Consider the following 12,323-nt stretch of genomic DNA (forward strand, 5'->3'; position numbering starts at 1 on the left):
ATACTTTTCTTTCTTATTCTCATGTGTTGTAGATAGTTCAGGAGGTTAACTCAAGCATGCAGTTTGGGGGTTTTGGCTAAGTACTGTTTAGAATACCAGAATAGGGAGGGTGGTATAGGTTTAAGTTTATTAGATAGATAGATATACATCACTGTCACAACAGCGTTTGTTTTCATTCAAAGGCTTTATGATTTTTCCTATAATTTCCTAGCCAAAATGCCCAGGACCGATTTTTTGTCCCAGTCCAGCCCTGTATGCAGCTCATCTGCAGTCTGGAATTTCCCACATCTTCCTACTCAGAAGGCAGAATTTCCAAGTATAATCGAAAGCACCACGACTGCAGTTTCCGTGTTGGATGTAAAAAGTGCACGTGACGCTGTGACGTAGGCTAGAATCATGGCGGCGGTCAACGACAGTCCAGGCGTGGGATTTCTGCACATTATTTTTTCCTTTCTGTTGGTAGGTGGCATAGTGCACTTGTGGCAGGATAGTGCTAACATGTAAGCAAGCTAGAAGACTGCCATCCTTGCTGGTATTGCAGTTAGGGAAGCAACACATTAATAAGAGAATTCTGAGTAAAACCAAAGTTACTTTCCCTAGTAACTACTTACTTTGAAAGTAACGAGTAACTTTAAGTAACTGAGTTACTTTTGATAGAAGTAAATAGTAATGTAACTAAGTTACTAATTTAAAGTAACTTACCCAACACTGGTTATAATTAATATTAGGTGTTATTCTTGTATTGTCATTTGTATGTCAGTTGTAATTACTAACAAATAAAAGTCACTTCACTATGTCTACATTCAGCCTGGCACCACATTTGAAAGGTGGCACTTATAGGGACTTACCTGTCAATGATGCCACACATGTCAATCTGCAAGTGGCTGTAGTTTCCCAGCAGCCTTTGCTGCACTTTGATCAGGTCAACAGTTTGGTCATCCAGATTCAAGAGACGCATACATCCTTGAAATGTGTTGAAGGGGTTCTTGCACTTTTGAGCGCTCTCCCCAGTGGGACAACCTGAGAAGGGAAAAAAATCTAATGGTTGGACTTTTGAATTATCCAAATGATTCCACATGATGTCGATACAAAAATTCAGAGATAGATTTTCTCCAAAGTTTTTCTCAACAATATTTATTTCCATCCTTCCTGAGAATTATCTCTTCACATCTTAATTAGGTGCAAAAATACACCCCCAAAAAAATCTTAATTCACATTTTTGATTTTAAAAAAAATTGCACGTTATAAGACATTCAGAAAACCCCCACAGACGTCTTATAAAATCCAGCTCACAAAAACAAACATTAGCATTGTGGAAACAAAGAAACAGTTTGGGGTATGTTTTTAATATCCCTTGTTTTTTTGTTTTGGAACAGGAGGTTGTTTTGCATCGTACTACATCACTTCTGTTTTGAGCAACACCCTGTAAGCAAGAACTGAGGAGACTAACCTCCGCGGTTTTAAAAGCAAAATATTTTCTCATTCCTGTTGGGCTGTCAGCTGTTTAAGAGCTCAGTGCTTCCTTTGCTGTATTTTTTTTGTCATGATGCTCCAAAAGATTTTCAATGGGTGATAGGTCGTGACTGCAGTTAGGTCGACTTTGTACCCCTGACTCTTTTAGAATACAGAACCTAGCAGTGAACTACAGGGACTAGCTGCGAATGAATGCAAACAAAGTCAGCTGGGACAAACAGGCACTGCAACTGCAGCTGTCATCTAAAAAGCAGCTCCTTCTGAATATTATTAAAAACTTTTATATTATGTTTTATTATTCATCATCATTCATAAGCTTAAATAAACACTCTCAAGTCATTTTACACTCTTCAAAGTTGTAGAATGATCACACCTCTGAAGACTGCACCTTTAGGTTTTATAAAGACTAACAGATTGTTTGGAAATGGTATGGGTTTCAAATATTTGTGATTACGTTTTCACAGAACTCTACTCTGTGATAAACTAAGTACATGTCAAGATTCACGAGCTTTAAGAAATACGTTCAGCAGTATAACTGCTGGTCATTGTACTGTTGCACAACCCAGATCAGCCAAACTTAATGGACATCTCAGTGACTTCAAGGGGCCCAAGTCCCGTTTTTACAAAATAAGCCCAAATCATCAAACTTCCACCACTGTGCTTGACCATTAGTATGAGGTGTTTGTGCTGATATAATGTGTTTGGTTTTTACCAAATGTATTGCTGTGCATTATGGTCAAACATCTTGATTTTGGTCTTGCCTGCCTGCAGACATTGTTCCAAGCCTTCGAAACAAGCTATACTTACTTTCGGGTTTTCGTAATTGAACTGTTATGAACTTTAACATTTGACATGCTGACTGAGGTCTGTAGTATCTTCCTGGAAAGATTGTGTTACCGTGTTACCATACTGTTGTACTACAGATCAGCAAACTGCCAGGTCTTCTGCTCTGATAGAGTTTACACTTGCTAATGACCAGCTGAACTGATTAGCAGCACCTGGTTGCCACTTCCCCTTTTAATTCCTATAGAAGCAATAAGGGTGTACGTAGTTTTTCAGAAGACTCCATAGCATCCTGTGAGCACATTTTGTGCTTTCAGTTTTTCACATGAAAGCACAAATGTTGAACAGATAGAAATGTGACACATTTATATATCCAGGCAATCAAAGTTTTTACAAAATTTGTTGAAACCCCAATGCAGCAGAGAAAACCTACAGGAGAGCTAAAATCAAAAGTATTCAGCCTTTTCAGAACACAAATACTTAGATGTTGAGATGTTTTGTCAACCTATGACCTGCTGGTTGCACTAACACAAAGGTTCAGTAAGCTTTCTTTTTCTGATCACCTCATGCACAAAAGAGTAGCTGACCAACAAAGGCCCTCCACCCCACCTACTGTCCCAGTCCATGTTCATCTTATTCATTCATTTGAAAAAGCATCTCACAATATCATCATGGTCTAATATCTACTTAGGCAGTTACCCTCAATATGTTTTTGCTTACCACTCCCTTAACTTGCTCTTTGATCAGCCTTTGCACAGACTTTGGATTCTGTGTATGAACTCTGATTTAAGCCCTCAGCACAAGCAGTCCAGAGGTGGCTGTCAGATAAATCCTCTCTGCCCAATCCTGTGAATGAGCCCCATGTTTTATCCATCAGTGATTCGTGCTTCAGGTTGATCCTGGATGGCAGCATTCGGTGACCCAACACAGCATTGCTGCTCGCGGCTCTGCATTGCTCTAATTACAGTCAGTCAGACACACAGTTTGGCACTTCTTACCACAGGAAGGGGGGAAAGATGAGTCACTGGTCGTTGTCACCTTAAATTTTAGAAACTCAGAAGAAGACTTTGTTGGATCTGTTTTGCTTATGGCAGTCAAGATGACGCAGCAGGAAGTTTAGTGTTGATCACAATGTCATAACAATTGAGTTTCACCTGAAATTAGGTTAAGAATGTAACTACAGCTCAACTCACTGCCATCCTTTGCTCATTATACTAAGGCTGCTGTCTCTTAGAAAAACTGGAGCACTTCTTTAATGTTGTGATACCATTCACAAGCAGTATATAAACATTTATGCTGCAGGCAAAGGTGTGTGAAAGGATAATGCATGTAAAAAAAGTTTAAAAACAAAACATTTCAAAAGATATCCTGTACATTAACAAAATTGTGTTAACAAAATCTGTTGTGGCATGGAAGTGACCTGCGCAATATTAGGCAGGTGGATGTAATTTTGCAGCTGATCTCTTAACAAGTTTGTCTTTAGCTCCATGTGTTTACATGTGTAGGGGTGGAAGAGTGAAAGTATACATGTGCTACAGTAACAGGTGGGAGGGAAATGAAAAGAAGAAAACCTCAATTTTAAAATAAAAACACCGGTGATTTGGAGAGACAGAATGACAGAGAGAAAATAGTGGATACAGTAAGGACAAAAAAGGAGGAAAAAAAAGAAGAAAGATGGGTGGAGCAGCCAGAAGAAAGATGAAAGAAGAGGGGGGTGGGGAGTGAGAGCCACCGAGCAGCTTTATGACTTTGTCCCTCTCTGGGTGGCACTAAACCTCCAGAGGAGATCTGGAGATGATAATTATTACCAGAGTACCTGCATGAATTTTAACTACCCCCGTCTGTCGATGTCAGCAGTTTCTCTGGCAGCAAAGCCCTTGCACATGCTTACAGTATGTATAATCTGTTGACTTTGACCATAGAGAGCTTTTAGAAACGCTGAAAATCCCCCCCAAAATCTCTCTATATAAAAGTAGTACATGATGCAGGTATTCTTACCACCAAAGAATAGTTGACTATCTGAGGTGAGAGGAACCGAGATGCTGATGTGAGCGGTGGCTCCTTCATCTTTGTCCACTGTGATGCTTAGATGATCATGTTTGAAGCTCAGCTCCACATAATGCCACTGACCGTCATTCAGACCTGAGCCTGAGACACAAATACACACATACAAAATCCAGAACAGGGTGTGATTGAGTTCAAATCAGGATGTGACCTTGGTTTAATTTTAATTTCAAGTATAAGAAAAATATAAATTACTCCATTTCCATTTTTTACTTGCATACACTTGTTGGCCACTTTGTTAGGTGCACTTTGCCCGCACTGAGTTGGACCTCCTTTGTTTCTCAGAACTTAATTCTTTGCGCCACAAATTCAAAAAGGTTCAAAACTTTCCCTAGAAATTTTGGTCCATATTGACATAACAGCATCAGAGTTGCTGAAAATTTGTCAACTTCACATCCAAGGTGCTTTATTGGATTGAGATCTGGTGACTGTGAAAGCCATTTGATTATACTGAAATCACCGTCTCATTCAAGAAACCAGTTTGACATGACTGTGGTCGTAAAGGGTGGTCATGGCCAACAAAACTCAAGTAGACCATGGTGTTGAAAGCTGCCTTAAATTTGCCAAGAAAATATCCCCCAAACCAATGCAGCAGCAGTCTGAAACACTGATACAAGGCAGGATCGATCCATGCTTTCATGTGGTTTACACTAAAATCTGTTCCTTCCTCTTAATGTTACAGCAAAAACAGAAACTCATCAGATTCGCAAATATTTTAACTTCTCTGTCCTATTTTGGTGAGTCTGTGCTGATTGTAACCTCGGTTTCCTGTTTTTAGGTCACAGGTTAGCAGCCAGTGTGGTCTTCTGCTGCTGTTGCCCATTTGTAATGAGTGGGTATATGAGTTACTGCTCTTGTCAGCTCGAAGCAGTCTATCCACAGAGTTCTCCTCTGACTTCTGGCATCAACAAAGCATTTTCTGCCAGAGAAGTGCTGCTCACTGGATATCTTTTTCAGACGTTTCTCTGTAAACTTTAGAGATGTGGGAAAATCATGCATGTTTTGCTGGTCTTGCACCAACAACCATGCTACAATCATTAGTGATTAGCTGAGTAGATAGTTGTGTCGTTGAACTGATGTACCTAATGAAGTGACCATTAAGCATACTCTAATGTACCGGTATACGCAAATGAATAGAGAAACATGCAGATCGTGACTGAACCCACCTGCGCTGAGGTCCAGAGAGGATCTGCCTGCTTTACTGATCTGTAGTCGAAGCCTCGCCTGGCTCAGGTATAGGAACACTGTACCATCCTGCTGCGGGAGACCAAAGGTCAAGAGCAGACCTCCCTTGTTCCACGTCCTGAACTGCAGCGTCACAGACACTAGCCCTGTTGACCATGATGTAAGGCCAGGCAACTGGAGGAAGCTGTGGGAGTCAGTGAACGTCACAGCCACTGAAACTGGCTCAGCACAAGAAAAGGTCACATTGCCCTGAGAACAGGAGGAGGGAAGAGAGAGAGAAAGAAATGATTGTGAAAGAGATAAAACATGAATATTCATCGACTGCAGAGGCTGACTTGGTTTGACTGGGTGTCACAGAGGTCTCATCAGCACCTCTCTGAAAAAGGACACCTGTATTTCCATATTGATATCAGCTGAACAGCTAAAACGCTGAAGGCTTTCTTTGGAAACCTGAAACATCAGAGTCAGAAAGGCTTTGCACACACTGCCTGTTTGTGCCACATAATCAAATTTCTTAATTACATCGGGAAACTGAAATAATACAACATGAGAAATATAGTTTTATAAACAGCAGTGTGTCCAAATATTCCATGATGAAATTTACCACGTATAAGCTAGTATGGTTCAAGTTTTCTTCTTCTTTTTTTTAACTGCCACTTGTCTCATGCAGCTCTTTTGCTTTGGGCTTTGTAACATCAGAATGTAGATGTGATGACACTGGTGATGATAATGAAGGAGATTATGATGATGCTAATGACGCTGATGATGATGATGATGATGATGATGATGATGATGGGTGTAAAAATAGGGAGGATGATGATGCAAATGATGAAAATAATGATGATAACAATAGTAATCATGACAGTGACCATTAGCATAATAATTACCACGATGCAGAAAAGGCAAAGGGGAAGGCTGGGGGAAAAGTCACTAAAAGTCTGTCGTAGGGAATAAAAGTTCACAGCTTGTTCAAACTTTCATCACGGAAGTACTCTAACAGAAGAATGATAAATGCTAAATAATTAATTACTATCATAATAAATTGACAGCCTTGACAGAAGGATAACACAGCTTTACTAGAAAATGCTATTATCACTATAATAAAACACCATTTTTCTATTAAATGATTTTTTTTACAGAAGACTTTTTATTTACTATAAAAATGTCACTTGTTCTTAAGCTACAAATACATAAACTGAAAGTTGCTTTGAACTTGCAGCTAATGTTTGATTTTCAAAGGGAAAAAAATGAACGATTGGCACACTGCAGAACTCCAATTTCTTTATTTAATGCATTTAGTACTTTGTGATGTTTCAAGCATACCTTCCCATCTTTAATCACCTGTGTTAGGTCCAATGACCACGATCACTGACAATAATATACGATCACATCCACGTCTTACATAGGACAAACAACTGATGAATAAATCTTCTATGAATAACACATGGAAGACCAGCGATATGTGGAAGATGTCTATGTCACATTTTTTGGCTCTGTAACAGCTCAACAAGGTGGAGATGATGTGCATGGATTTTTTTCCCCTAATTTTCTAGAGGTGCAGTCTACTGGTGGATGAAAATAGGATCAGCCAGACTGACCTATAAATAATCAGAGTGGTGGAAAAAAAAACTCTGATGCAGTGATGCTACCCCTCATATCCATATTAAACCCTAGATATAGGGCTGTGGCTGACTTTTGTAAAAACTTTTTAAAACTTCCCAAAAACAAATCAAACATAAACTCTTAAATTTGCCCGATTACCTTGCTAAAGTGCCCTTCACATACAACGCTTCAATGGCACCGCTGTGCTCTGAAATTTATTATTTTCCTGGTTGGTGAGCACTCGCTGGTGACATGGTGTGACATTTGCATGACCAATAGAAAACATAGAATGGCAGGGAGCGTGCACATAAAATCCACATAAAGACCATTACTAGCTGCAAAAACAGTACATGCAAAGCACAGCAGCCATTCCAATAGCTAACCAGTGCTGACTGCTAATGTGTAGCTGATAAGTGAATTATGTGAATTAATGAAGTACATTTAACTTCTGCACATTGGTTCAATCGATGCAATGGCCCAGTAAATTATTCACTAGAGATGCAATAATGATAGATGTTAACGCATTCTTACAAATAACACACAAAGTGGATCATCACCAAACACAATTTAGAGTAAGAAGAAAGTGTAAAACAATACAACAATAATTATCCATCCACCCATTCACTTTTGCTTATCCTCAGGGTCATAGGGGACGGCTAGAGCCTATCCCGAGCACCACAGGGTGGAAGGCTGGGTACACCCTGGACAGGTCACCAATATGATGCAGGGCTAACACAGAAAGATGGACAACCACATTCACACCTGTGCGAAATTTACTATCACTAATAATCGAATCCCACTAAATGCATGTCTTTGGATTGTGGGAAGAAGCCAGAGTATCTGGAGAGAATCGACAGTGTCATGTGGAGAACGTGTAAACTCCACACAGAAAGGCTTCGACTAGATGGTGGAGTCACTGGACTCAGGACTAATATTGAATGTTTAGTTTTTGCAAGAACTGCAATGCTGAGTCCTTCATGACATTACAAACCTATTAGAAAAGAAGTGATTCCTGAAGATGCATTTTGAAAATACAACTTAGTACACAAAAATGAAGTAATTTCAACGTATGCTCAAAAATCTCTTCTTTTCTCGTAGGTTTGAAATGTCATATAGGACTCAACATTGCAGTTCTTGCAAAACAAAACAAAAAGCTGAAATAAAATATTTAGAATACTTTACAGATATTACAAATGGATTGTGGAGGCAGTCAAGGCACTTGCTGCTAAACGACAGATGAATGTGCCATACACCCTACACAAGCAGAGATGCATGAAGATGAACTGGCAAGTGAACCCCAACACAACAATGAATATTGTACTGAAAGAACAGATGTCTTTGAGCTGGCTTTGGACTTGGACTCAGCTTTTCTCCTTTACGCACACTAAGATGAGGCCATGTTTTTTTTGTTGTTTTTTTTACATATTTAACAATGAAAGCTTTGTGTAAAAGAAAGGAGTTACTACACGGTGACATATAGCAGTCATTCTCAATCCTAGACTCCACAAAAACTTTTGCTTTTTTTCTACTAAACTTTTTGAAACTGCGTGTATGCAAAGAGCTGTCCTCAGAATTATTAATATAAACATGCAAAACTTAAATTAATAACATTACAGCTCTAGTTCGGCATCATGAGTGACAAGCAATTAGTAGGCAAAATTGTACCACACTATTACTTTTAGTGCTTGTGGTAAAATTAATTCATAAAATGCTGAAATATAATGACTCACCACTATCGCGACCTGTGAACTGCCGTGTTTGGCCAGGTCTATCAGGTTGATGTCGCTGTACAGCAGGTTCTCAAGGCAGCCATGAAAGTTCCTGTTGGACAGGATGGGTTTCTGCAGTCCGTGGCTCTGGACAGCTGCCACCGTCAGCTGCACAGTAATTTCAAAACACGCTATAATAATATTACCTTCTTCCTCTGAATGACATCAAGGTTGCTGTAAGAGGTTCATTCACAGAGTACGCTGCCTTTTAACGCAGAAAAATAAGCTCAAAAACACCTCTTCATTGCCTCAGTACACTCACACAGTTAAATTATGCACTGAATAGCCCCTTTGAATAACCCTCTCAAGCTGGTTGGCACAGAAAGCTGCCCACCTTCTGCCTTTTCATTCACTAGAAGAACTAATATGACTTGAACGTCCTGTCTGATTTATTCTCACTCTAACTCACTCACGCTGCTGAACAAATGAATATTTCTGCAGGAGTGGATGCGCTTTTGACACGTTTGCTTCAGAATGTGTGTGTGTGTGTCTGTGTGTTTCCTCTCACCGTGTGAATGTGCCAGTGGCTGAGATCAGCCGGTATTTGAACCTGCAGTGTATTTTTATCTACGGTCAGGTTTAGGTGAGTGCTGAGCCGCTCCAGCTTTACATGGTGCCAGTGCTGGTCATCAAGCAGACTGCCCAGGGAAACGAGAAGTTGACCACCAGAGGATGAACTCACACCTGCAACACAGAGGGAGAGAGGAGCGGGAGAAAAGTTGTCATGTCGGTGCCATGGTACATTTCAGAGAAGAGCAACATCCCCGGCCAACGCAGAAATCCCATTATGCATCTCCTGCTGAGGATCTTAGATTTTTTTTTTTCCTGAAGTTTATTACCTCCAACGCACTTGAAGAAGAACATCCATAAAACATTTTTAACAAGGACAAACATCTGTAAAGAAAATAGTCAGTGTTTTTTCCCAGCAAAACACCTATAGGAAGGGATTGTGTTCAATCTATCAAAACAAAAAGCGCCACGGAAAGATTGCTGCATCAGTGGGATATTTTTTAATCTCTGTTTCAAAACAAGAAGCAGGTCACTGAGGTCACCCTCTTTCATTATAGAGCACATTTCTGTATGCTGAGAGGGAGGAGGACAGAGTACGAGAAATGATGATGCTACAAAATGATACCAGGACATAATTAATGACAGACCCAACACCAGTAGGTCTGATAGGTGGATTTATCTTTGAGTCCTCCAATGTGTTGGTTAGGAAACGAGGTTCTGCTGACAGAATGAGCTACAACAAAAGGAGAGATATAAGCCAAGTCATTAATTATGAAAGGTGTTTTCTTCTAGATAGAAAGACAGTTCAAATTACAGAATTCCAACTCCTCATTGTGTGTTTAGGGGTCTGAGGTAGAGCTACGCAAAAGGCTGGTAAATGCTGCAAAATTGGTGGCTGGGAGTTAGAAAGAAGAAACCTTACAAAAAATCTGAAGCCTGCTCCCCAAATCAGTTTGAGGTTTTTAACCACTACTATCATAAACCAAGTAGTTTCTCCAATCTAAAATAACTGTCAGCGATCAACTTGCTGAATAGATCAAACTGTGGGTATCAGTTTCAGGTTTCAACAAGGGAGTACGCTGCATTCAAAGTTTGCATCAGTGACTTCATTTTTTTCTATATTGGCAATGTTACAGAGATATATTAGACTTATCCTAAATTGTCTTTAGTATTGTGCTTTAGCTATGAATCAAAGGTCCAACGACAGTTTTCCCACTACTAACAATCAAATTAAATCAAATTAAAATCTGAAAGATAAATCTAACATGGAAGTCACAAAAACTGCAGGTAGTCTAGAGGCAACTTGAGGATAGTTCCTCAAAGCTAGTTGCTCCTATTTATTTCCTGTGCTAAAATGCTCAATTTTGCAATGGAAATAAGCAAAAATAAATAAATAAATAAATGTACGTAAATAAATCTCATCAGTATTTTTTATACGAACCAAAAGTGGATTAAAAGTACACACCGGCTGTTAGCTATCTCATGTTACAGTGCTATGGTTAAATGTATTGTAATTCAGTTTGGTTATGCTAGTATTACTTTATTAATACGTTAGCACTAAGTCGCCTGTGTGTTCTGCTCCTACTGTAGCCTAAAGAGGCACCTTGCTAATGAAGCTAGCTAATGTTAGCTGATGAGTAAACGTTCCAGCTTCTCCAAATATATCCCTACCTCCTAAAAAATGCAGGACTGACTAAAATAGCCAAAAATAGCCAAATCGAGGAAAACAGTATTAAAATTCACAAACCAATAAGTGATCAGTGTCTCTATCTTTTATAACACAGTTTGTGATTACACAAACATTTAAGTGAGTATTCAATGCTAAACAAATAAGTGGCTACACAATGCTCTTAAGTTTAACTGAGATCGTGATTAATGTTAAATAGTATCCAAACTTACTTCCAGTCTGAAACCAACTTTTCAGGGGCTTCAACAATGGAGCTTTGATCAGGACACAACTACCTTAGCTTAGTTTAGCGCAGAGATAGGAACATGGGAAACAGCTAGCTTAGTTCCATCGACAGAAGCCTGTCTTCCTCTTGCATCCAGTACTTACGCTGAGGATAAACAAGTAGTTTAAGAGAAAACAATAATAGAAACACTTCACTTCCATTAATGAATCTCTTTCTGACTCTCTGTCAGTCTTGATTCCCTTATTCCTCTTCTCCTTGCCTGCAAGTTTAATAGGAAGCTGAGAGAAAGAAGGTTCAATTTAAGAGAACCGTAACCGTGCCAGCATTTAAAATACAACTTCACTGCAAAGCTAACACACATTCTCAAAACCAATTCTTAGTTTTAGTCACAGTTACGAGGAATTTCATACCATACAGAAAGAAAAGGAGCAAGACATCCATGGCAAGAATTTGACTATGAGTGGGTTTCAGATTTGTTGATTTCATGTATTTGCATCTTTGTGTATGAGAATGGTAGGACACACAGTCTTACCAATGGTGTCAAACCATTTCACAGATCAATGGCTTTGAAAAAGATCAAGATTAATTTAATTATCATTATTCTACACAAGGTTGCACAACAAAATTGCAGATGCAGTACCCTCTATGAAAAATCCAAAATGAATTGAGTATTGCATAAACGGCCTTGGTTATATCAAGATACAACATGTTTTGGGTCTGTTCTTTTCTCTTGTTATCTTGTCTTGAAAACAACATGGGATACATTTTTATAAGTTATTACCCACCTATTTATATTAGGGTTATATAATCTGATTATATAATTAATGGCTGTGGCTGTTTTGAATGACAATTTGTGTTATTTTTTATCAAAATATGATTCTGTTCATCTGGACGTAGTGTTTTCAGTGCGAGAAACGATGAGTGACGAAACGTTTCTCGCACTGAAAACACTACGTCCAGATGAACAGAATCAACTTTTGGAGATTTACTTACCTGGATGATTGAGAATGCATCAAGATGTTTT

The 12,323-nt window shown here is 39.1% G+C and overlaps 1 protein-coding gene across 1 annotated transcript in view; it reads right to left on the bottom strand.

The window, feature by feature from the left end:
• LOC308400130 (contactin-associated protein-like 4) overlaps window positions 1-12,323 on the bottom strand; it is a gene marked incomplete at its 5' end in the record, with an annotated part of 110,366 nt that overhangs the window by 44,616 nt on the left and 53,427 nt on the right. Inside the window, 5 exons of the mRNA XM_080887629.1 lie at window positions 849-1,020; window positions 4,255-4,404; window positions 5,487-5,754; window positions 8,838-8,984; window positions 9,385-9,560. Coding sequence (XP_080743755.1) covers window positions 849-1,020; window positions 4,255-4,404; window positions 5,487-5,754; window positions 8,838-8,984; window positions 9,385-9,560 — 913 coding nt within the window. The remainder of the gene's footprint in view (window positions 1-848; window positions 1,021-4,254; window positions 4,405-5,486; window positions 5,755-8,837; window positions 8,985-9,384; window positions 9,561-12,323) is intronic.

This window comes from Rhamphochromis sp. 'chilingali' (genome assembly GCF_963969265.1).
Source record: "Rhamphochromis sp. 'chilingali' genome assembly, chromosome: 7".
Classification (NCBI taxonomy): domain Eukaryota; kingdom Metazoa; phylum Chordata; class Actinopteri; order Cichliformes; family Cichlidae; genus Rhamphochromis; species Rhamphochromis sp. 'chilingali'.